At 43.7% G+C, this 14,106-nt stretch overlaps 6 protein-coding genes across 6 annotated transcripts; 1 reads left to right on the forward strand and 5 right to left on the reverse strand.

Moving 5' to 3' along the window:
• Positions 1-1,714: 1,714 nt before the first annotated feature.
• On the reverse strand, positions 1,715-4,790 carry O0I10_010365 (uncharacterized protein; the record flags this gene model as incomplete). The annotated part of the gene is made up of 16 exons (XM_058490347.1): positions 1,715-1,856; positions 1,912-2,027; positions 2,080-2,165; positions 2,226-2,322; positions 2,381-2,551; positions 2,606-2,701; positions 2,758-2,895; positions 2,957-3,029; positions 3,093-3,279; positions 3,339-3,543; positions 3,606-3,737; positions 3,805-3,933; positions 3,987-4,093; positions 4,151-4,234; positions 4,296-4,409; positions 4,481-4,790. 16 exons carry the CDS (start codon positions 4,788-4,790, stop codon positions 1,715-1,717), a joined length of 2,187 nt encoding a protein of 728 aa, XP_058338831.1.
• Positions 4,791-4,927: 137 nt separating this feature from the next.
• Positions 4,928-6,857, reverse strand: O0I10_010366 (uncharacterized protein; the record flags this gene model as incomplete). The annotated part of the gene is made up of 10 exons (XM_058490348.1): positions 4,928-4,975; positions 5,038-5,430; positions 5,489-5,542; positions 5,608-5,733; positions 5,797-5,845; positions 5,916-6,101; positions 6,159-6,241; positions 6,308-6,352; positions 6,423-6,696; positions 6,742-6,857. The coding sequence occupies 10 exons, from the start codon at positions 6,855-6,857 to the stop codon at positions 4,928-4,930; spliced, it is 1,374 nt and encodes a 457-aa protein (XP_058338832.1).
• Positions 6,858-7,306: 449 nt separating this feature from the next.
• On the reverse strand, positions 7,307-8,355 carry O0I10_010367 (uncharacterized protein; the record flags this gene model as incomplete). Its single annotated transcript, XM_058490349.1, has 5 exons — positions 7,307-7,466; positions 7,525-7,732; positions 7,787-7,839; positions 7,908-8,029; positions 8,083-8,355. 5 exons carry the CDS (start codon positions 8,353-8,355, stop codon positions 7,307-7,309), a joined length of 816 nt encoding a protein of 271 aa, XP_058338833.1.
• A 380-nt stretch (positions 8,356-8,735) lies between these two features.
• O0I10_010368 (uncharacterized protein) lies at positions 8,736-9,546 on the reverse strand (the record flags this gene model as incomplete). Its single annotated transcript, XM_058490350.1, has 4 exons — positions 8,736-8,750; positions 8,812-8,881; positions 8,953-9,298; positions 9,426-9,546. The coding sequence occupies 4 exons, from the start codon at positions 9,544-9,546 to the stop codon at positions 8,736-8,738; spliced, it is 552 nt and encodes a 183-aa protein (XP_058338834.1).
• Positions 9,547-9,665: 119 nt separating this feature from the next.
• O0I10_010369 (uncharacterized protein) lies at positions 9,666-10,669 on the reverse strand (the record flags this gene model as incomplete). The annotated part of the gene is made up of 2 exons (XM_058490351.1): positions 9,666-10,582; positions 10,645-10,669. The coding sequence occupies 2 exons, from the start codon at positions 10,667-10,669 to the stop codon at positions 9,666-9,668; spliced, it is 942 nt and encodes a 313-aa protein (XP_058338835.1).
• A 585-nt stretch (positions 10,670-11,254) lies between these two features.
• On the forward strand, positions 11,255-13,867 carry O0I10_010370 (uncharacterized protein; the record flags this gene model as incomplete). The annotated part of the gene is made up of 1 exon (XM_058490352.1): positions 11,255-13,867. The coding sequence occupies one exon, from the start codon at positions 11,255-11,257 to the stop codon at positions 13,865-13,867; it is 2,613 nt and encodes an 870-aa protein (XP_058338836.1).
• Positions 13,868-14,106: the final 239 nt, after the last annotated feature.

Below are 14,106 nucleotides of genomic sequence, written 5' to 3' on the forward strand. Positions count from 1 at the left end.
TATCTCCGAACTTTACAATGAAACGTGGGGTTTTTATTAGAGCAATGCGCTCGGCTTGGCCAACAGCACCTTGAGTGCCAGTTTCACGATCAAGCTTCCCAATCCCAGATTTCGCAATGTCGCTACCAGCCAAACTGGATCTGGGGGTCGACCTCTTCGACGACGACGACCAAAAAATATTTTTTGGGCTGTTTGCGACATTGAACGCGAAACGTGCACACAAGGTGCTGTTGGCCAAGCCGAGCCCATTGGTCTAATAAAAACCCCACGTTTCATTGTAAAGTTCGGAGATACAGGCACCTTTATGTTTGTAAGCGTGATGCTATATGAGAAGTGGTCTTCGTTCAATGTCAAGTCGCTGGACCCTGGCAGAGCAAAAGATGCAGAGGGTCGTGTTGTGTAACACAGCTACGTTTGCATGAATGAAAGGGTCAATGTATAATTACTTTATGGATCATCTAGGAACAGGCATGTATTGCTAGCTAACGGCCACTTTTATCCAATCATCATTGTTGCGAGATCCACTGCATGCGAACGATGCCCCTGCTCTCGACATTCATTTCCATGATTAAAGTAGGTTGATCCGAGCTGATTTGACTGAGCTGCGGTCAAAGAGAGATTACATCACTCTGGACATAGAGCATGCTCGATGTAGCTCAACCGATGTAATCTTGTGTGAGCGTAACTCAACCAAATCAGCTCGGATCAACCTACTTTAATCATGGAAATGAATGTCTGGAGCAGGAGCATCGTCCACCTACAATAGAATGCACAAAAGTTGGGAATGCACAAAAGTGGCTATTAGCTGCCAATGTATGACATAAAAGTGAGAGTTGCGTACCTTTCATGCATGGTCCCTGAAGTCCTGATTTTTTAGCTGAGTTACCCAAAGAGGTCCTTCTGCATCTTTGGCTCTCCAAGGTCTAGCTACTTGGCAATGAACAAAGACCACTTCTCATATAGCATCACGCTTACAGCATATGTAAAACATAAAGGTGCCTGTATCTCCAAACTTTACAATGAAACGTGGGGTCTTTAATAGAACAAAGTTGCTCGGCGGGGTGAAAGCGATCTTGTGTCAAGCTATGAAGTCGATCGTGACCGATCCCAGATTCACCCGATATCGCTACCAGCCAAAAAACATTTTTGCTCGTCGACGAAAAAAAAATTCAAGAGGTCGACCTGATTCCAATTTGGCTGGTGGCGACATTTGCGAAATCTGAGATTGGCAACCACGATCGTGAAACTTGCACACGCGATCCCTTTCACCCCGCCGAGCAGCTTTGTTCTATTAAAGACCCCACGTTTGATTGTAAAGTTTAGAGATACAGGCACCTTTATGTTTTCACTATGCTGTAAGCGTGATGCTATATGAGAAGTGGTCTTTGCTCAGTGTTAATCGTCTCACTCATACTAGAGACAAAGATGCAGAGCAGTGTGTTAGTGTATCACAGTCCAGAGAGCAGACCTTCCCATTGGTCAGAGAGTGCATGATCGATCCTTCCAGGACAGCTTATTACAGAGGTTGTTTCTTTTATTGTAAATAGGGATGAAGTTTCCTGTACATATGAATCTACGAGGTTGAAACGTGGTTGCATGTAAGCTTGTTATGAGGTCATTACTCCATAGATAGTGTTAAGGCAGTCAACGAGAAATCAAAGTTTACAAGGACAGCGATATTGCCGCTAGTCGATATGTATTAGAAATGAAATTTTTACAAAGGGGATAGTTTGCAGGAGTGGCCACAACCGGTTGGACATAATGGCTCATTCGAGAACCACTCACGCATATGCTCTAGATGACCTCCATGGTTACAGCCTTGACACCATACGTATAATCCTCGCACCGTTTGATGACTACCCAAGTTATCAATACGGCGCATTAGGCCGCTGCAAGGTAATCCACACTTACCATATTGAGCATCCATTCAACAACTGATGGCACTTGTCGCAAGCCCAAGCACCTTGAGCTGAACCCGATACCAGCTTGAAGCAGTTATTGCATGCAATGTTGATCGTGGTGGAATTCTTCAAAATCATGTGAATAACCATAAAGCTGATACTAGCTGCGTTGTCTTACCTCATTGCGTTCCCTGATACGGCTCACTGGGCACGCATTGATTACGGCTGCTGCTGTTGTCCACAACTTGAATCGCTGGAGCAAATCTATTCAAAGATAACATTGATAAGCTGTTGTTCTTGTATCAGATAACCAACCAAACCCACCTATATAGGCTGAGAACCAGTCTTCTATCTGATCATGATTGACCGTGATGTGATTTTGTAGCACCAAATACAATGTAACGCACATTTGCACATCTCCCTATTGGCAGCAGCGTTACTATGCATGCGACAAACAGCATCCCAAGTCGTTTTCGTACCTGTTCGGTATAATATTCCAGTAATTCATGGATAACGCCTTCATGCTCCCAGGCCTGCCATAAGTCTGTCATGGTATCTTCTGTGTCTGAATCAATGCCGCTTTTTTCACTAGCTTCGCCATTGGCTTTTCGCCCTGATTCCTCCTGCTCCTCATCATCATCATCATCAACCTAGCATCTAAAGTTAACATATGGATGTCGTTGTGATTGTACGGTAGGCTTTACCTCATCCTCTTTATCACCGTCATGCTCTGGTCTAAAAAGTAGAGAGATAATCTTCCACGCTTGAGCAGTTCGGTATCGAGATAATTTCCAAGCAATCTAACCAACAAAGTTAAAGGGAAGGACTTGACCATTTTAATTGTCGTTTCGCCTACCTCGCAATTCTTCTCACATGATGCAAGGATGTCCGTATTTGATATATCATAGTTCTCGGCAAATAAGGAAAAGGCTTCGAAATCAAAGAGTGGCAAATGGGCAATACCACAGCTTTGCGGAGGTATGTATTGCACTACCTAAATCAAGCATCTGAATATACCGGGAGGATCCAAGTGCTTTCTTTTTCCAAATTCATACCTCTTGTTCTATTGGCATCTTTGCAAGCTTCTTCCATTTTTTGGGCTGGCTGACAGTGGGTCGAGGAATAACACTGAAAAGGTACCATTTAGAACACGTTCTACTACCTCATGTCGTGACCAAAAGACAAACTCACCTCTCATCCACGAACTTATCTCTTGCACTCTGATCCACAGCAAACGCGAGATCACCTTGAATATTCCATCCCATACCATTGCGACATAATAAATTTGCTGGTTCATACGCATGTTGCATTGCCTGTCGTACAAACGTTTTGTCCTTGGCGGATGAATAAAGTACATCGGCGTCATACCAGATGAATCCTGCAAGTATAAAGGTAGGTAAGCTACGTACATAAGGCATGTCTCACAAATAATATTACCTGTTGTGGAAGAATCATGTTCATTGAATGCGTACTTTGCAATGTGAGGTCTTCGTATATCCCAAATATACATTCGACTGTCTGAAATCAGCGAACAAGACGTTATCTCGTTCTCATGATCGGGACGCCACTGTATTCGAGCCACGGCTGCCATCGTACGTATGGTATATAGCGGTCTACGACTATCGACACTCATGTCCCAAACCTTGAAAAAGGGTCTTCCATTGAGCATCATATGACAGCGTGATCAACACCTCCCAGCCTTACCTTGATCGTCTTGTCTCTTCCAGCACTTGCCACCCAACGACCGTTGGCATGCCAATCAATGGTTAAACAAGGGCCATTGTGAGCACTCATTTTCTTCTCATAAAGAGTCTTTGGATTCCTCATATCCCATTTCTAAAAAGAAGAAAAAGACGAAAGAGATGAGCCGTATGTCGTCTTGATCATCCTTATAGTAAGTTACCTGGATGATACCCGCTTCAAATGCAGCCGCAAATTCATGATGGATTAAAGGATTGAATTGGACATCCCGTACAGATTCTGATTTCCCTTCAAAACGATAACGTGCTTGTGCTCTTGGTTCTCGTAAATCCTAATCATTGGTGTTAGTTTCAATCACATCCATCATCCTATAGCACGCCTTACCCAACAGCGCATTGTCCCATCTTGTGAAGCACTAAGTAGGATATGCCCATTTTCTGGCTGAAAGCAAACTCGATTCACTGAACGGCTATGCTCGTTGATCATACGCTCTAAGGAAATAGCTTTCAATATGACGCATCCAAAGGTCTATCCTTCCAACTTTATACCTGCTCTCCTCCCTGTTGCCTTATTGATATCCCACAAGACGATAGAACCATTTGTTGCTGCTGTAACCACCTTGTTCTTTGTCACTAAATGGGTCATGTGAGAAATCTCTTTAGATGACATGCGTAGCATATAGAATATCCTTACCATTGTTGCCCCATTTGATATCCGTAACGCTATAGTTGGCCTTCAGATTACTTCCAGCTCGCAAGTTGAGCACTTCATCAACGTGTGTCGGTGATACTGTCAATACCTTGAGGACTGCAAGAGGTGGATCATAGTTCAGTCATGCAACTTTATCCTTTGTCGCGTATGCACACACACGCACGCACCTTCACGTCCTGCAACTGCCACCAATTCTCGATCCTGCGATATTGATATGGTGTTCACTGTGCCTGGAAGGCGATAGCGTATAAGCCCATTGGCGCCTCGATGCAATGGTTCACTGGCTAGCGAGTCTGACATTGTCCCAAGTGCTTTGGATCGTGTGTTGTTTGCAGTGGTGGTGGGTATCGTGTCATTGCTCTCGGACGACAGCCTTGTAGCAGCATAGAACCCGGCTTGAGAGACAATGCGTTGCATGCGACCACCGGCTCCTGATGCTCCTGTTGCTCCTGAATTCGAACGATTGGACTTTCTCATTGCAGTGTCAAGCGAAAGTAGAAGGAAAAGAAACACTCCGATGTTTGTGTGCAATGCAAGAAAATCAATCAGGCACTTCTGGTAGGCGTATACGTATGTTTATTCTTGTGCAATGATGTATATGTCTAACTTTGTTGTTATTGCTCGGTAAGGGAGCCATAGGATCTATAGTGTTCGCTGTTTTGCTATATTATATATAAATGTCAGTGGATGGGATCATTGTCAAATGAAAAGAATGAATTTTTACCAGTGATCTACGCTCAATATCGGGTACATTTTCGTATTGATGCCTCGAGGATATACGTTGCTTCAGGTTGTTCCCAGCTTGGAATACAGGGATTGTAATGCCGTGAACAAGGATGGATGATAATACAATGGCGTAGACAATGGGTTCTAGAATTTGACTTCCATAGCTATCCGATTGTTCCAAAGTGATATCGATCATTGCCACAGAACAATAAAACACCGAACCAACACCCATGGGCCCAAAGAATCCTGTGAATAGGGCTTCTTTCAAGTCATGCACCGCTGGTATAATAGGGTACAATAATGCAACCACAGGTAAGCGGCGGAATAAATGTACAAGAACGGCAAGCAAAACAAGGGGCATTATGCCTAATTGTACCATGGCTGACCATGGCTGATTTTGCAAGGATCACTTGTTAGATTTCATCTTTACACTCATCCCCGATACATACCATAATAGCACCAATGTACATGAACATGCCAAGATTAAGCATCATATCAATGACCTGTAATAAAAGTCATCATCACTTGGTTAGATAACATGAATCATCATTGGTATAACCCACTTTACCTCTACGACATGTGAGTTCTCTGAATTGTATTGGTACCATCCATCCCACGTGAATGAGCACCCTGCAATGAAACAGGCAAGAAGATCATCACTGCCGAGTGCACCAACCCAGCCGATAAGGAAAAGCTATACCACATGATCACGTGTCAGTTGATATGCAAAATGCAACATGGTGTTTGGAGCACTTACGGCTAGTGCTAATGCATAGATTGAAAATGATTCTTCATCAACGAGTTTCCTATCATCATCATGCATATTGTCAATTCATGGGTGGTCAAATTTAGTACAAGGTGTGCTTATTAACATACCTATCGTGCGCCAAACGTAGCAACTTTCGAGCTAAGAAACCGGTGACAAAGCCAATAAAGATGGATAGTGCTATTTGATACAGCATCACTTCGAGTGTCCACCGTATCCATGCTTCGCCGGTAGGCATTTGAATCAGGAACATTGCAATAAAAAGGAAAGGGTAACCTAATCCGTCATTGGCACCGCTTTATATGCATATGCATCAATATCGGTTAATTAAACAATGTTGTTTAGCATCTTACCTTTCTGCCACAATGATGTTCCTTACATGGTTTGGAACATATTTTTCTGCAAAATGGCCTTGAACGATCGAGTTGGCAAGTACCTGGTACAAAAGCAACCACCAACACCCTTATTAGTGAAGGATCAGATGCTTTGCGTTTGCACTTACAGGGTCTGTGGGTGTAAAGCATGATGCAATCATAAGGGCTTCCAGCTTTGTGTGTCCAACAATAGCAACGTATTAGCTACCATTGACATACAATGAACATCCAAAGAATACTTACAAAAGTGAGATTGGGAAACACTAGCCATACACAAAGTGCGCTCACGATCCACATGGTACTCATCACCAGCACGAGAAGAATAGACAACGAGCGGGCTTCTTTGATGAGGTACTTTTTCGGCAGTGTGATACCAACAACCATGACTTGGATGCCGATCGCTATTCGACTAAATTCTCGTGTAAGTTCATGTTTGCCATCCCATCCTTCAAGATCAACAAGGCCAACACCAAGGGGTCCGATGAAAATGCCATATAATGTGGCAATCACTATACTCCTTGTTAGATTCATGTTGTATTTTTCATACGACTTTGCCATCTACTTGCGAGCTTCTGACATGTATAGCTTCTCCTTAAGACCAAGGGAACATAGCCCATACAATAGGATGAACCCGCCAAAGATACATGTAATCAAAGAGACTTGGTATTCGCTATCCATCCAAGATGACAAAGTATTGGAGGAGGAAAAAAGAGCGTCGTATGTAAAATCATGTAGAAAAATGTCCTCCCCATTTTTAAATCCCATGCCATACATCATCACCGCATTGATTATTAGAGTGTCATCTTGTGAGCTTGAAGCTGCTGGTGAATATGTACGTCCCTGAATCCTCAAATCGGGGGCAGGAGTGGATGCGCGCTTTTTGCCATTGCTCAAACTGCTATCCTTGTGTAAGTCTTACCATATCAATCCAGCAGAATGTGCAGCTGACATGTTCCCCTACGTAATAGAGATATGCATTTTGAACACGTGATGGTAGCACCAGTCAAGAGGTTAATGCATGTCACAATGGAGGCTGTCATTGGTATAAGATTTTATATACATTGCTGTGGAGCTATATATCTAATGTTGTATATTATTATTTAGTAGTAGTAGGGGAATATTTAGTTCTACTGCTGTGCAAGTTTCTTTGCTATCCAATCGCGAAGCATATGTATCAGGTACATTACACCAAAGACGACAACAAAAGCAGCCCCAATACCAAGGTACCAAGCTGCACAAATGGCTCCTTGACTCCAATCCAAAAACGAATACACCCACCATCCCGTACTAAATGATTGGATGATGACGATGAATAAAATTCTCGGCTTTGATGATGGTGACTTACCTTGCGAAGATGATAAAAGTAAGAAGCATATAAAGAATGATGTTGATGAGAATAATGACGACCATCCTGAGAGTCATGCGCATTCGGCTAAAAAGTACTTCCGTAGCCATCAAGACAAAGGATACACCATGCATGGATGTATTGATCCACCAATCTATTGGTGGCTGATAGCCGCCACTCTGAGCGGCAGATGGGTTTGTGCCACTCGCTACATACATGTACATGTGTCATTGATGGGATTGCCATGACAATGAAAACTTACCATGCGTGACTTGAGGAGAGAGTGCAGCCCAATAGACAATGGGTGTAATGATGCTAAGTAATGAGGTCAGCAATGTCACCTCGGTGAATATTCGTGTAACTGAAAAGCCCTGCTGACTTACTTGTAAACACAGATGGTATGATATAGATAATAAAACATGTAATTGAGTACCGATGGCTGATTGAAAAAAGATCTCGGCTCATGTTGATGCATTAAATAGCGGACATGATGATATAGCACAGTCTACAAATTTTCAATCACATTGCTCTTCTCTTACGGAGCATGATAATCCTTACCACAAGATAGGCGTGTAAGCCAATATAGGTCATTTCCGTAAAATGCGCAAAGTAATGCTGAAAGTTGCCTTGCATGGCTGATGTGCCAATGGATGCCCATATGACTATAGTGCTATATAGACAAGTAATGATTCGTATACAAAGCAATGCCTTGGATGGCATCCAGTAAGATGTCACAGCCCACTCGGGAACGAAGCGATCGAATCCAAACCATCGTATGATTGCTGAATGCGATTGAGGTAATGGATCATCCTGGTAGTAATACCGCACCATCCTTTGTGGAAGAAAAAGAAGCGAGAGAGAGAGAGAGAGGAAGAGAGAAAGGGCTTGGATTGGAAAGAACACAGGCGAGACTTAGTGTCGTGGCGAAAAGGTCAAACCGCGGAGTTCTGAGTTATCTATTACACCATCGATCGTTCATTGACACTAAGGATGCTATTATAGTTGTAGTGGTAGATCGCGTTTCCAGTAGTAGTATCCTATCACGGTGATCCAAACAAACTAGTCATTCTAGCATAGCAACAAACATAACGTAGTTGAATATCCATATCATCCAATCATCACTCAAGCATGGTATCAGTGCATGAATTCAGTCCGCAGCAGCAATTTACAAGATTGACAGCATTTATTGATCTTCCAAAGAAAGAAAGTATCTAGATCAAACCGATCTATCATAACGATGGTAAGTTTAAATTATGCAAACGCACCCTTCCACTCTTTTTTTCTTACCTTGTTGGCAACATCCAAAGCATCAGCATCGGCAGTCAAGCGAACGAAAGCCTTCTTCTTACCATCGGGGCTATTGTGGAATACCGGACAATAAAGTTAATAGGAAGAATCTATCATACCATGGGCTCGCTATATCCATACCGAATAAGGGTGTTGACTTGAAGGGCTTCAACATCATAAAGACGCTTGACAGCATCCTTGACTTGGTTCTTGTTAGCCTTGACATCGACAATGAAAGTAAGGGTGTTGGTTTCCTCAAGCTTCTTCATGGCGGTCTCGGTGTTGACAGGCTGGCGAATGACACGGTATTGGTCCATGCGGGGCAAGTGAGGGACACTCTTGCGAGCGTATTTGGGCTTGCGAGACAAACGCAAAGTCTTGGGAAGGTGGAAATGAGTCGAGGTGCGGACCTTGCGAGTGGTCTTGCCATGGACACCCTTAAGGGCGGCCTTCTTGGCAGCAAGAGCCTTTTGAGAAGCAGTGGAAGCTATATAGACAAGGGATATCCAAATGATTAATTTCCATCCATCCATGTATCTACGCATCCATCCACCCAACCATCCATCCATCCATCCATCCATCTCTATCTCATTTTGTTGTGTTGCTTAAGGTACCTTTCTTGGGTGCCATTGGGTAAAAGAGGATGTATCCAAGGCCACTATCCACACCCAAGGAAATGTCAGCCAGCTGCCCTGCTTGAGAAACGACAACTCCTTCCTTTCCCGATCGAATCATAGTGGCGCAGCACAACAACAACCCCCCTTTAATTTCTCTCTCTCTCCCACCACTCATTAAATATTCATCATACACACACATTAAATGGCAACTATATAGGAGGAATGATGTCTCGTTTTTTAATAATAAGATGCAGAATGAGGGGCGTATTGATAGGATCTCTTTCTTGCTGATGGTGTATATAATCCAAAAACCCTGTTGTTGTTATTACGTCGCCTACGGCGTTGTTCCTCCTCTTCTTGTTGATAGAAATCATCCTGCGTGTCATCCCATACAAGATTGTCTTCTTCTTCTTCTTCTCCCTCGTCTTCCGCATCATAGGTCATGACTTGTAACGTATTCGCAAATCTTACTCTTCGAGATTGATTGTTGCTACTGTTGCTGTTACTGCTACTGGGGGCTAAATATTGTGGTTGCTTCCTTGGGATGCGATGTTGTCGTGGCGGAGGTGGTTCTTGCTGCTGTTGTTGTTGCTGATAGTGATGTGGGGTTGATGTTCTTGTATCACGCCTCTCATCATCTCGGTGTTGCTGTTGTTGATATAGAGGTCGTACAGGTTTTCGTCTTGTGTGTGAAGAAGGGGTAGTGGATAGCTGTGGTAATTGGTTGAGAGGAGATTGTGGAGATGGTGTTGGATAGTAACCAAGTACTGGTGGTGGTTGTTGGGAATATAATGGGGTGACAAGTGGATGCTGCTGATGTTGTTGTGGGGTATGAGATGGCATGGGAGGTAACATTGGAGTACAATAATACATGCTTTGTGGTTGTTGTTGTTGTTGTGGTTGCTGTTGTAAATATTGATGGAAGGGAAATGACGTTTGTTGCGGGGTTGGTTCAAGAAGTAAATGCGCTGAGAGCAATGCCATAGCTGGTCCGTGCGATGCATCCAATGGATAAAACTTTGGCATGGAGGGTTCTGATGGAGAAGGCGTTGTTGCACTGCTAGATCGTTTATCGAATATCATCAAGTCAACAGATCTATCTCGACGCTCATCTACAATGATTGGCTTTTTATCCTTGATAAAGACTCCAGTTACTACACGTAAGACATCGTTAGTAGCTGTATGCATGATGGCTGTTGTATGTTACTGAACATACCAAGTACAACGGGTGGTTGGCCCATAGGCGTGGTCTCTCGCTTGATGACTACGATTGGCTCCGGATTCTCACATGTGCAAGGGACATGGAGAAGAACAGGGACCTGCGGCCCGAATTCGTTTGCCGTGTTGCAATTATAGACTTGGTTTTCCAGTTTGAGCGAGATGAATAGGGGGGAAAAAGAAAAAAGAAGATAAAGGAATGGTTTTACGCACGCAGTATTCTCTATTTAGAGTTTTTGTTGTTTACACTCGATCACAGTCTGTGAACCGATTTGGTTGCCATGTTGCATCCTTTGTGCTCTCTAATAGCGGTTTCAGAATAATGACATGTTTGCCTTGCTTGGATATGAATATTTATATGGGGTAATTTGATGGATATGCAATCCCTGAATCACTTCAAAGGTAAAACGGATGACAAGGTTCTATCATATTCGGACAAATGAAAAACAATCAAATAGAATAAGGCGTTGGTATGCATGTTTCCATGGAAACAGATCGGACCAGACAAAGAGTCATGCCTCCCCATTTGCTACAATGAAAAATAGTCCGTTATCTACCGCCATTTTTCCAAAGGGTCTTTCCATTACACACGCTTATCTACTTTTTGTATGAGCCACCACCGACATTCCTACAGCCGTGGTAACGGTCGTACGTCTGTATTCAATCGTTTGGGAAGAAGACGTCAGGATTACAACCCGAGCTATCACTCATCCACCTTTGACGATCCCTACCTTGATGACGATCAGCACGATGAGTACGCCTCGTCCCCGTATGAATATCAACCCTATGACAGCTATATGGAAGACGAAGATGACCATGTCGATACGATGCCTCCTCGATATGGTGGTTATCGTCAGCAGCAGCGCTATCATGGTTATCGTAGCAATTACCACCGTTATGAGCCATCACCATCCCCTCCACCAACGACAAGGTCGACAAAGCGAGTTGGAAGTTACTCACCAAGCGAAATCATCATCACTGCACCATTGGGTGGAGGAAGAATCATATCCAAGGGAGAACAATCTTCACATCCACAAATGCTGACAGCCTCTTTTACTCCCTCTCCTTCAACAACACCTGGCTATGATAGTGCTGTACCAGCTCACATTTCACCACCACAAACGACAGCAGCAGTATGGTTAAATCAACAATCACATCAGCAGCAACCTCCCTATTCGAATGGAGCACCCATGGAACATCATCATCCATATCCAGTGATCGAGACAAGCCATCCACCACCTATGATCAGCCAACCATTAGTTTCGCAACATCATGAGCTCCCATCTCCAACTACTACCCGGTACTTGAACGGTTCGGAGCTAAACCAGATTGCCATGACAACCCAACAAAAGCCATCACCACGACGTGGTGGTGATAGTTATATTCCCAAGTACTCACGCCAATCACATGATGAACCTCGTCCCAGCAAGAAACAACGCGTTGAAACCACCAAATCAAAGCACACTGCAAAAAATGATACGTCCAAAGCAACATCGGCACAAAAACCGACAACGAATGTGACACCCAAAGTGCGCCCTGAAAAGTCTTCACCACCAAAGAAGCAAGCACCATCTACAAAGAATAGCACTAGTACGACCTCAAGCAGCAAAGGGAAATCACCATCGTCACGTGTTGATGAAAAGCCGGCAACCCAATCGATGCCCCCTAAGGCATCTTCTGAATCGAATAAGAAGAAGGCAGCAGCAGCAGCAGACACATCAAAATCCAAGATGTATCCATCTCAATCACAGCAACCTGCTGAAAGAAAGAACGAGATGTCACCATCTGGGGAATCAGTGATCTCTATGGATATTAGTGTCGGCGAGCAATCGGATATCATGTTGCCAGATTGGTCGATTGAAACCGAAGAAGAATTTGTAGTCGACACTAAGCAACAACAACAACAAGAGAAGATCAGCAATAGCACCCAACAGCGTGATAAAGAGGAACCCAAACTTCATGAGGATGAGGATGAGGATGAGGATGATGCTAGGAAACGACAACAAGGAAAACAAGATCAAGAAAAACAACATGAACCACCAAAGAAGAAACAGGAAGAGGATAATGAGAAGGAAGCAGATCAACCAAAACAACACAAGCCAGCAGAGAAGAAACAAGACCAAGATGATAAAAAGCAGCATGATTTATTGGAGAAAGAGCAGCCATCTACAATACAGCCTAGTCATGGAAAGCGAGAGCGACCTGAAGAGGATGACAAATCACAAGCTCATGTCAAAAAGCAGGCGAGAAAAGGAAACGAGAATCATCAACCACGTGATGTCATGCAGAATGGATACAAAGAGGATGTCAATGCTGTACAACATGGGAATGATTCCGACAATCAAGGTACATCGACGAGTGAGGTGCATGATCAGCTTGGTACAACAACACAGGATAGGATTACCAAAGAGGAAAAGGACGTGCCTGCCAAGTTGGAACAAGAGTCGAGTCATGTCGCAGAGGAATCCAATGTTGAACAGCATCAAGAAGAAGACCATCAAGAGGAGAGGAAACAAAACGGAGTACAACATGGTTTGTTTGACACCGAGGATGATCGCACATTACCGAAACCTTGGCAGTCGATCGTATCAAGTCGTGGATATGTTTATTATTATAATACTGAAACTGGGCTGAGCACATGGGAAAGACCAAAAGCACCACCACCATCAATACCAGCACCCCCTGTGGAAGAAGACGACACTACGACAAAAGAGACTTCATCATCGCATACCGATCAGCATAATAAGGATACTCTTACCACTCCCACCACTATCACAGTTGCTCCCACAAGCTCCTCTCCATCATCGTCATCATCCATAGACAAGGAAAAACAGAGTCAACCTGAAAAGGAAAAGGAAGTGCATACCGCCAGCAATCAGCAGCAGCAGCAACAGCAACAGCAACGTGATGTGGAAAAACCGATATCAGCTCCTCGTGATCCTCGACTTCGCAAAGGAGAAACAGAAAGAAAAAAGTCGCCAACAACATTGTCGTCGTCGTCTTCGTCTTCTTCATTGCGTCGATCGACCAATGACAGTTCCCTTCGTGATCGCCCCCATTCTTCTTCCTCTCCTCGCGCCACCACCCCCACCACCAACGACAAGCGATATCGCAATGATCGATATTACGACCCTTATTCATATCCTCGCTCCCACATGGATTCCTATCGCCCCAACTATGGCTCTAGATACAATTCCTCTTCACGGCGACGAGATGACTAAAAATGAAACCTTTATAAAGAGTTTTGATCTCTCTCTCTATATATCCACACACGCACACACCATACCACGTTTACCCATGTTCGACCGCTGGTTCAAGTGCATTATATATTGTTTGACGTGTCTATGTTTTATTAGAGGGCTGGTGATGCCATCTTGTGATGTAATGATTCAGCTAAGTGTTGGCCATATCATCTATACTAATAGAATGGATCTGATAAAGGAAGAAAGGTGTAAAGGAA

This window comes from Lichtheimia ornata (genome assembly GCF_029851405.1).
Source record: "Lichtheimia ornata isolate CBS 291.66 chromosome Unknown scaffold00069, whole genome shotgun sequence".
Lineage (NCBI taxonomy): Eukaryota > Fungi > Mucoromycota > Mucoromycetes > Mucorales > Lichtheimiaceae > Lichtheimia > Lichtheimia ornata.